The 11,699-nt window shown below is 35.3% G+C and overlaps 1 protein-coding gene across 1 annotated transcript; it reads right to left on the reverse strand.

Moving 5' to 3' along the window:
* Positions 1–1,780: 1,780 nt before the first annotated feature.
* On the reverse strand, positions 1,781–6,988 carry LOC117693022 (phosphatidylinositol transfer protein 3-like). Its single transcript, XM_066077732.1, is given in 5 exon segments — positions 1,781–2,527; positions 2,530–2,609; positions 5,911–5,995; positions 6,253–6,430; positions 6,806–6,988. Coding segments are annotated over 5 exon segments (813 nt in total). The 3' UTR covers positions 1,781–2,240.
* Between the last annotated feature and the right edge of the window lie 4,711 nt (positions 6,989–11,699).

The raw sequence follows: 11,699 nt of genomic DNA on the forward strand, positions 1-11,699 counted from the left end.
CACGAGCTTTTCCAGTGTATATGATGATATATAAGTTAGATTATTTGCTGGAAAGGTATTAGAGGAAAAGACAGACATATACTAGAATAGTTCTTCATGTCGTACACTGTTCCTAAGTACCTGATTGTATCTCTGTAATCATATAAGCTTATGACATCGATGTCTTTAAAGCCTAAACACCAGTTTTATAGTGCAGAAATATTTCTCCTCTCTCAAACATTGCTTTGTAAGCATTTGTTGTATTTCACGAACTTGCAGGTCGAAGAAATCGGTACATAAAGTATAATTAAAGAAAAAAACCAGAAAGGTTTACTAGGAACAATTTAGACGGATATTGAAAAGCATGAACACAGATTGTTTAAATAAGATACCGGTATACACCTTAATAAGTCAAAACGGAAAAAATTAACAAATTTTAGTAAAATATGGAACTTGTCTTTTTCTTTGTTAAAGTGTTCCAATCTAATTTTTCATGTGCGAATTTGTATAATGTAATACTTACACGTTTCATCCCTGTAAACGGCTTTAAAAGAGAATTATGAAATCTGGCTGTCGGCCATTTTGAAACGCCATTTTGACCCAAATAACGCCATTTTTGTAAAAGTAAGCATATATCGTCAAACCCAGTATACCCTAATTATGAATTAAAACTTTTTGTTGTTTTAATGCTTTGTTTTTTGTTAAAAAAAAACTTATATAGAAAGTGTTGAAATCTGGCTGTAGGCCATTTAAAATCGCCATTTTGACCTAATTTAAAGAATTTCCGTCATAGCTAGCATATTTATTAAGACTCAGCATGTCTTAGTTATATTGATAATTTCAACTTTGCTGGACCGTATTAAACTTGTTGGTCTTCTGCTTTTTTTTCCGTTTTAAGAAACTTTACAGAAACAAAAATATGAAATCCGACTGTCCGCCATTTTGACATAAAAAAAAAAAACCATCGCTTTAGTGGAAACCAGCATGATTCTTCAGACTAAGCACGTCTTATCTATGATTTGAAAATTCATTATTATGATTTATTTTAAAAATTATAGTTCTTTGTTTCTCACTTTCTCACCATTTAAGAAACTAAAGGGAAAAATATAAAATCTGGATGTCCACCGTTATGAATCGCCATTTTATTAAAGATATTTTATGACATTTTCTTGAAAATGGTATAATATCCATGACTATCCACACCTAAGTTATGATTAAAAACTTAGCTGGACTAAATATCATTGTTTGTCTCACGCTTTATGTCCATTTCAGAAATATAAGACGAATTAACAAAATTTTGTTATCCGTCATTTTAAATCGCCACTTTGACCTAATTAACGACATTTGTGGAAAGCCAGCATAATTTGTAAGGCTCAGCATACATTGGATATGATGAAATACTACTTGGATCAATCCATTAGTGTTTGTCATTATTTCTTCCCATTGAAGAGACTTTAACAGAAAAATTTGAAGATTGGCTGTCCGCCATTTTAAATCGCCATTTTGACCTACTAAACGCCATTTTCATGAAGGCCAGCATATTTTTTCAGACTCAGCATACTTTAATTATGATAAAAAACCATGCCATGCTGGACCAAATAATAATTATTTGCCGTTAAAACGTATTTCTAGAGCTCTTTTTAGAAATTAGGACTAGACTAAAAAGTTCTTGAGAGGAGTTTTCGCAAGTTTCATTCTATTTTATTCTTTAATAATTATATAGCCTTGAAGGAGGCCTGGGCCATAATTTTAACACACACTTAAAAGTCCTATACCCAAGGATGCTTTGCGCTAAATTCGGTTAAAATTGGCCCAGTGGTTCTTGAGAAAAAGTTAAAAGAAAGTAAAAAAATCTTTTGCAGACAGAATGACAGACGGACGAACGCCAGACATACTGTACTCAGAAAAGCTCACATGAGTTCATATGGGCTGAAACGGTAGATACTATGTATTGATTTATTAAAATATTTTAAATAAATACATTTCGTAAACACGAATAACGAGAAAACACTAACTATTTCTCTTTGAATAACACTTGCAACAACCAGGGACTAAATTGCATTGAAAGACACCAAGATAAATCCAGATTTAATTATTAACAAAGATTATGACACACTGATCTGTTTTACAGCACTGTTGTCAATTTTGAACTCGTCTGGAATGTCTATGTCGTCTGCTTTATCAGAATCTACATGTAGTTCACAGTCACTACTGGTTCCGCTGGCTTCACCCAAAGAAGCCTCGTCCCTTGAAGAATTAGACTAAACCTTACAACATTTACCAGACAAACTGTCAATCATAGTTGTGAAAGGTCCGTGAACGCGCTGATTGGACGTTTCTTTCTTTTCCAAATAGTTATCCACGTATTCGGCCACATAAGACGGACACCCACGAGGATCATGGGAGCCATTTTTTGCAGGTCGTTCCCAGAATCTTTGCTGGCTATCGCAAAGTGGTCCTTTCTTGTTTAGTTTTATCTCATCGAGTAACCAATTTGTTAATTCGTCAGAAAAATATTCGTGGAAAAGCTCTTTCACTTTCACTAACAAACTAAGTTCACCTTCGATGCGGTGTTTCGATGAACGAATACTTTGATGGTTTTCCATACTGCGTAAAACACTGCGTTGTGGGTCAAGGGAAAAGCCTACCAATTATTTTCCCATAGAACTCCATACAAATGTTATGACCTCTCAGTACTTTACTATAATTGTTTCAGTCAAATCTTTGGTATCATTTGAAACTTCAATTCAAGACCTTTCAGGAAATGACAAAAAAATTATAGGGTCCCGTGGCATCTATAGGTCAAATTTGCAGTTGTTTACAACTTACAGCGATCGGCAGTAAATGTCACTCTACGTAAAAAATCAACCCCCAACTCTACAATTTTTCCTAGTGTTGCTATATTCTTTAAAATATTCCCCCATTCCATCATTTATTTTGAAAACTAATATTTTTACTACAAAATGAGAATTGTCACATAACTGAATTCAGCCAATCGCGTAACGCCTACCCATTCATTTCTTATTACAACGTTCTATAACTTTTCTCTGATGTAAACATCCGGGGGTTTGTTACTCTCATTCCTATACTTAGAATCTTACCTACCTCAGAATTAGTCCATTTGCTATTTTTTAAAGACTTTAGACCTACCTGAGTTTATGTATGAAATTTGAGTCTCATGAGTTCAATGTTATGGATGTTGTCACCAGCTCAATTGATGATATCATGCTGCAGATGCTGGCGTTACAGGGAGTGAATGACATTCAGACCTCTGAATATATTTGTATATAATTAGTACCTGGAATCAATAAAATAGTTTGTTTACTACTTGTTTTTGAGTATTGGTATTATTTATATGATAAAATATCAAAATTTTATTAATTTTCTAATAAGGGTAGATTCTACCCAGGTTTTAAGAAAACCTCCTAAAATTGATGAAATCCTAGTAAATTAATCAAAATATATATGCTTTATACTGACAAATTGGTAAAAAAATGTTCATATCATGAACAATCATCCATTATTGATTCTAATAAGCCAAATAAATCTAATCAGGCCTTTCCTGTTGATTGAGCATGTGCGAACAATATCACCACCCCCCCCCCCCCCCCCAGTGTAATGCAGCTTACAGAACTAGCAGGTGCCCCCTTATCTTTCTTTATAACACTATTCTAGCAAACGTAAAAGGACATAATTTCGATATAATATAAGAGCTAGGTACCTGGGGTAATGAACAGAACTGTTTGATTGTAAAATTATTGAAAATTAAATCTAGAAAAGGCCAAGTTCTTGCCAATGTCAAAATTCAAGAGGGGTAACTATTCTAGTGTCAAATCACAAAATGCGCCTCCAAGTTCAGAGACAGAAGATAGTATGCTGAAAAGTTTACCTTCATTATATACATGTAGAAGAATGTCCATCGTGATGAATCAGATGGATACCGACTGTCCGACAGCATCAATATGGGGCAAAATGACCCTGCCGCCCTGCCACCATCATCTTCCAAAGCTGAGGCGGCTGAACAATGGAGATCATCCTAAGTGCACGAATGAGGAAAAATCAGAGTTATAAGTTATTCATTGCACAAAACAATGTTAATACATCAAATTTTTTCATATATTCCTTACAAATAAAATATATACATTCTGATTACACACATAAATACAGAATTTAATGATCTGTCAAGGGTGGGGTACATAAATAAACACTATTACATGTAAATTCATGTAATAACATGTAATACCAAATGTGATTTATGCAGTCATTCCATAATTCAAGTAACTCATCAAAAATTACATACAGTCAGTCCAGATAAATAGAATTACATCATGTTGAAATTCTGAATCACTCAGTCAGTTAGTCTAAGGGAAGTAACTCTAAAAACTGCTATCTTGCAATGGACACTGTTGACAGTTTCAAGCAGTTTTAACCATGAAAACTTCACAAAATGCCCCTACTAAACTCATAAAACATAATCATTCCAATAACATATACCCCATACTAGGCTGACATGAGTCCAATGTGTCATAACCCCAATTTCCCTTTCATGTGCAATAAACATGTGTAACACTCCCCTCCCCACCCATCTCTAAAGAGGAGTGGGTGGAGGAAAAAGGGGAGGGGGGGGTGAGAGACACTCATTCCTGACCATATGTATGCCTAACATGTACTCCTGGCTAAACACTCACAATAACAAATCTAGGGATAAAAAATGAAACATGGTAACTTACCAGGTGAAGGCACTGTTGACAACTGCTAGTTTTTCAGGGCGTATGGGTGAGACCGTCTTATACATCAACCTTACTCAGGTCAAGACCATTTAGGCGAGGGAAAAGACTGCAGAACTCCTCTACGTGGATGGCTGGGAAGCATGGGAGGCAGTATTTGACCCAAATCACTCTGCTGGTCCAGATGCAGAATACCCGAACAATGAAGATCTGCTGAAAAATAAACATTAAGATGACTAAATTGACATTAAATAGCATCAGGTCATCAATTTGAAAAGAATAGCCATTTTTAATGCATTGCAAATATGATGCTTACAAAAAATAAGAAAAACAAATAAAAAACCTTGTTTACAAGATAATTTTTGTCCAAATTCTATCGACAGATGATCAGCAGACCTTAAATGAGCCCATCAATTATGAGTGAAATATGAATTTAAAATTTAAAAAACAAGCAAAGAACTGCAAAAATGAATTGCTACACATGTAATCAACAATAATATTATCTTATTTAGAATTCAAACCAATATTTCTTGCTTTTTCTTCTTTCCTGGTCCCTCTAATTTTACTCTTTACACATATCCAATACTCCAGTCCCCCTCAATTTTAAATTACAGGCACTCCCATCTTAAAATTTAAATCTAATGAACTAATTTTACTGCAAGTTTATTGAAATGTCAAGTCTGTCCAAATAATCATGAAATATTGACCTTTGTTTGACTTTAAAGTAAGAAAACATGTAAAAAATAGGGTCTCTATAGGGAAAAGCCTACCAATTATTTTCCCATAGAACTCCATACAAATGTTATGACCTCTCAAAACTTTACTATAATAGTTTCAGTCAAATCGTTGGTATCATTTGAAACTTCAATTCAAGAACCTTTAGGAAATGACAAAAAAATTATAGGGTCCCGTGGCATTTATAGGTCAAATTTACAGTTGTTTACAACTTACAGCGATCGGCAGTAAATGTCACTCTACGTAAAAAATTAACCCCTAATCTACAATTTTTCATAGTGTTGCTATATTCTTTAAAATATTCCCCCATTCCATCATTTATTTTGAAAACTAATATTTCTACTACAAAAAGAGAATTGTCACATACCTGAATTCAGCCAATCGCGTTACGCCTACTCATTCATTCCTTATTACAACGTTCTATAACTTTTCTCTGATGTAAAAATCCGGGGATTTGTTACTCTCATTCCTCAAACAAATCACCATTCCGAGTCTTTCTGGGTAATGGTCAGCCAGGGTCTGTGTGACACCATTGCATAGAGGAAGCGACATACCTAGAAACCAAATTTATGACACTCTCTTCCTTGGAATATATTTCAAATAATAAAACATACTTTATATATATATATATATATATATATATATATATATATATATATATATATATATATATATATATATATATATATATATATATATATAATGAAGGAAATAAACTGTTTATTTTATTGTTTATATACAACAACTGATTACAAAAGTCACCAAATATAATTTTTTAAATTCATTTCAAAACATACCACCGAATCATTACCTGAACAATCCACCACAAATACCCAGGTACTGATGCCGGATTTCATGGTCAGTTTGGCGTTCTCGATGATGTAGGACACGTGGGTGATGGAGTCCTCAGCGCTGTATCGGTGAGTCACCGCTTGTCTGAAATTGGAATAAATCACAGGCCGCCCGCTTTCATCAAACCCAACTTGCCGCTAAAAGAAGATAACATTACATCAATCGCAACAAACAACATCGAATGTATTAAAAGTTTGGGAATCCATAATCCCCCTTTTTAATAAAACTAATCTATGCAATGCATTATCTGTTGAAATATGAGCTAAAATTCAATGATACACCTTTAAAATACACCACAGGAGAAACAGTCAATAATTGTTGAAAAGCAACTCCATTTTGTATAAAACATCCGGGGACGTTATCTAATACATTCAAGGTCTGTCGGAAAGATCCGACAGGTTGTAATTGCAATAAACACAAGCCATTGGAGGAAGTACATTTTGCATTGCAAGAGAAAGGATGTGTGTGTTGGGGGTATTCACGCACGTCTACTCGAGCACCTACAAATGTACAATGGTATGGAAGCCCGGTCGTTCGTGGCACCAGCGACAGTCGATGTCTATGACGTTGGTTCTTCACCTAAACTCTATCGTATTCCGAAGCATCTTCTCGGTTTCATCCACATTCCAGTCACGTGATTTCAGATACCTCACGACGCTGAGAGAGAGGGAGAAAGTATGTAAATGGTATACCATATTATGATGGAACTTCCTCCTTTTTGCATCGGTTTATACTTAACTTTTTGTATTAATCGAAGTCCGAACCAAGGTACCTGCCCGCGATGCATGATGAACTCGTCCTACACTTTTCGTTAATTAGTCAATCTGCGTTCTTGGTTACCCCGTTCTGGAAAGTTCTATCCCATTCTCTCATTAAAGGTTGTGCTTCGCAAGCGAATGAATATCGAAACTAAAATCGCCCACAAAAGAAACGATTTGACTTATTTTATTTATTCAACCGTAAAAAGATTGAAATGTTTGAAAATTGAAGTCATAGGTATACAACCCCCCCCCCCCCCCACCCGAATTTCATGATTTGGGGGGTGTCACTCTATACGTAATCATTCAATATTACATTGCAAGTGTATATCTATAGACTTTCGTGTCCACGATCTTACTCTCATTTTTAGACGGGGTCACGACCCCGTCTATTGGTTTACTGTCAGCCGAAGTCTCAAACCGGAGGGCACGCGTAGAACACATGAACTGAGTCTACGCGTAAGAAAATAGTGCAGAAAGTTTTCATGCATTTCATCAAATATGTATTATAAAAACATGCATTAAATCTTTTTAAGTCTTCGGTGTATAAACAAAATTCTATTTAGAAAATAAACAAATAGTTTTATTGATCAAAATATTTTGCTCGGGTTCAAATGTGGAATGACTTAGGTAACTGAATGCACAACGCCGTTGAAGATTCAGTTGGTGTACGAGCTCATTAATCAATAGAAGAGGTTGATAGTGGAATCGAAATTAAAGTTCCCAAACGCAATGTGCCATTTTTGAAAAGTTGTGAATTTTATTTTGACAATCTTTCACCTTAATACTACCAAACTCCATGCGCAATTGCAAGCCGAAGTTAAAATCGGGACGGGTTATACACAAATGTTTTACAAATTAAATAGATGTTTCTTTGGCTTTCAGTCTACTTGCGGTATGACTGCTGTTCGTCTCTAAAGGAATTTTGTACAAAGAAAACAAAAACAAGTCTGAATTTGCCTTCTCGTTCGTTGGCTCTTTAGATGATGAAATTGAATTTAAATTTTAAACAATGCATTGTAAGCAAAATCTATAATTATAGATTATACATTTTGAAAGACTTTAACATCATATAATATATACAATCTTATCGATTGAAGAACCAAGTTAAATGTTAATGTTCATGTTTTCAGGCTTAGTTGAAATCAGGTTTGGGGTGAATTACATGGTAAAGTAATGCAATGCATTACCATTACTTCATGAATTAGGGCATTAAATTACCATTACCATTACTTGATTTTCTTGAAGTAATGCATTACATTACCATTACATGAGTAAAGCAATGCATTACCATTACTTTGTGAAAAGTTAATAGGTTTTAAAAAAGTAATTTAAAAACTAAATAAAGAGTTTTTGTAAGTATTTCATAAATAAAACATGCTTAAACAAATTTACAGGTTCATGTTCACAATCAGGTTCAAATTTAATGACTTATACAAGATTGCTGTTGCTATCGTAGTTCTCAAAGTAAGGTTGGTCCCGTAACATTTACACGCTAATGGCGGAGTTGCCAATCTCTGTTACTTATGTCTCTGATTATGAGTATGATTTTTAATGAAAGGAACGGTTGTATCGTAATTCGTGTATGTGATGCACGAGTTTACACAAAAAGTAGTAAGTGGCAAATGGATTTATTTTCACTTATTAATTTTGCATGAATCGCAAATGAAGAAAATCGTGTCAGATAAGTAGGTCTTAAAAATCAAAATGGCGACCGTGACAAATCTTTTTATTGTTAAAGTTCTTGGAATCTTATTGTAAAAAATATTTCTAACTTCAGGTGCCTGTGTTTGTTATCGGTATACAAATGTTCACTTTGTTTGTTAATTCAGCAGTTTTAGAGTTTTCGGGGTTTTCATAAAACTTTTATTCCGGATACCGTCCGACTTGTGGATTTTCCCTTGGATCACAAAATTAAATAAATGTAATGATTAAAATAATCTACTTTTATATAGTTGTTTGATTTTCTCGGTTTGTAGTAATTTTTAAATTTTTTCCTTTGGGTCTTTTTTTTTTTACATAAAATACCGTCAAGTCAATTTTCTACAATTATGAAGGCCGGGAATGAGTAAAATTTAATAAAAGTATCAGACAATTGAAAAAAAGCCAAATTAACATAGATTGTAACAACTAATTCAAACTCATAATTTTTGGAAGCATATTCGAGGAAATCAAGGACAATTACAAACTCAACTTTCAAGACCCCGTCTTTCAGTACTCTCAGTACTTTGATTGCTATTTCGGGCTTGTTTATGGAAAATAAAAGTAGGTTTTTGATTAATTTCACAATAATAAATTATCAGTTAAAATTCAATTATATACTGACAACATCTCACATGTCTTGAAATACCAAAGGTGTAAAACCTCTGTCACACTGGAGCTGCGTCCTCACGGCGATCCCGCTGCGCCCTTAAATAATGTAAAACGCCAAGGTAAACGCAGTAGAGTCTCTTACAGCGCCATACCAACGCAACGGCATCTTCGTCCGTCGCGGTCGGATCGCCATGAACATTTCAGAACGTCATGCGACGCCGCGCACTTTGAACATGCACAAAGTACACGCAGTGGCTTTGCGTTCTGATAAACACGCCGTAGAAGCGTAGTGAGGTCGCCGTGACAGCGCCGTAAGATCTCCAACAGCACCACGAGAACTCCGTCGGCGCGCTCAAGGAACGCAGCTAATCGTAGTGTAGACGCAGTGATAAGTCAATTGCGCTTGCACGGAGACCTCACGTAGTCCTTTGGGATCTCACTGCGTTTCTGTCGCGCTCACACTGCGCTCTCACTGCGCATCCACAGCGTTTGAACAAGTTGTTTTTCATTTGGCTGCGTTCACACAGCGACCCCAAAGAGCTGTTGCTGCGTTCATCGCGCTCTCGTGACGTTCCTTCTGCGTTTATACCCGCTCCCCCGGCGTTTCTAGTGCGTTGTCATCAAGACCACGAAAACTCGAACAATGGTTGTTGTACAATAGCAAGCGATGTAATAATCATCAAACTGGATGTAGATGGCTATGTAAAATGTAGCATTTGCTTATATTCCAAGACCTATCAATGGACGCAGATGGAATTCATGCCATTTGGTTCTGAAGTTTTCACATCTTTTCTATGTTTTCTGACAACTAATAACGGATTTTTTTGTAGACCTGACTACTAAGAGTTTTGTCCTTGTCCTTCACAAATTGTTTAGAAGAAGTTATGTTTTAATTACAATGTACCTTTTCATAAAATCAAAACAATTTTTAATCATTTATTTACTTGTTGTAAATTCTTATTTGTTTCCCATACAATTCTACAAATGAATATTAACCTACCAAGAGGTAAAGAACGTCTTGTGCACGCAGTCAGCGTGCAGAACCGCCGTGGACGCGCGGTAAAAACTCCTAGCACGTCATGAGCGCTCGGCGGAGACTCAGCGAGAGCGCAGTTAATCGCCAAGTAGAACTCCGTGGAAACGCAGTTACACGCCGTGGGAGCTCCGTAAGAACGCCTCGGTCGCCGTCAGGACGCCGTGACATCTCCACCTGTAAAACTTTCAAATAAAGCTGTACATTTTTTCTGAATTTTCAATGCGATCCTACGCCGATTCCATGAATTTTACAACGCCGTGAACACGCCTTGGGGACGCAGCTTGGTGTGACAGGGCCTTAAGCAAGTACTCTGGTGCAGGCATTTTTTTGCTATTTGCAAAATGCCTTAAAAGGACTTCGGCACGATTTTAGATCAAACTTTAATTTTTTAATTTTGGGAGTTGATTTTAATCAACTGTCCTATGCAGATACTCTGGCAAATCGAAAGTGAAACAGTGTTTGGACCTAAGCACAAATCATCGCCGCTGACAAGACTTGAGTTCTTGAAAATAGAAAAATTCGATGTAACGAATGCTGAAGCATTGTTTTTCAAGGAGACTTATCTATAAACACTTTAAAAATAGTCAGATTTTATAATACGAACAATTTAGATATTTTTGTAGTCTCATGTGTTCTTACGCCAAAGTGTAATAAAGTCTCGTTCAACCAGACGTTCGGCTGTCTCCGTAAATCTCCGACAAGCAGGGAGGCTCTCTTGCTTGTCGGAGATTAACGGAGACAACCGAGCGTCTGGTTGAACGAAATTAGAGTTCGATATCAATAGTGCTTGGATCCATACGATTTTTAGAATTGTTTCGATTCGAATACATAGTTTGAAATCTATCTTTAAATATTACACAACATGATTCATATGGGGTTTCTCGAAATTCTTGTTGGAAAAGTCTAAAAATTGATATAATAAAAAAGTGCTTAATTCAAATGCAGACTAGAAACTAATTGCCATGCAAGATAAGTTGATTTTAAAATAAACGATAATCGATAAAATCAACTCCCCTCAGTACTTCAGTACTTTGGTTTTAGATATAAAATGGCTTACTTGCACAGTTTAAATGATTGACCAAAATTTTCATGCTATAATTTAAGTTATAAGAGAGATACACATGTAAGAATTCATTGTTATGTAAACAAAGCTCGAGTCTTATATTTGTTTACAAATAATGTAAAGTATGGACAAACCTGTAGGTCATGAGTTCGATTCCCGTTGAGAACAATGAATTTTTTAACTTTCCAAAATTTTCTAAAACGTATTTTTTGGTTGAATACTGTGAAAGAAAATTC

This window comes from Magallana gigas, chromosome 3 (assembly GCF_963853765.1).
Source record: "Magallana gigas chromosome 3, xbMagGiga1.1, whole genome shotgun sequence".
NCBI lineage: Eukaryota > Metazoa > Mollusca > Bivalvia > Ostreida > Ostreidae > Magallana > Magallana gigas.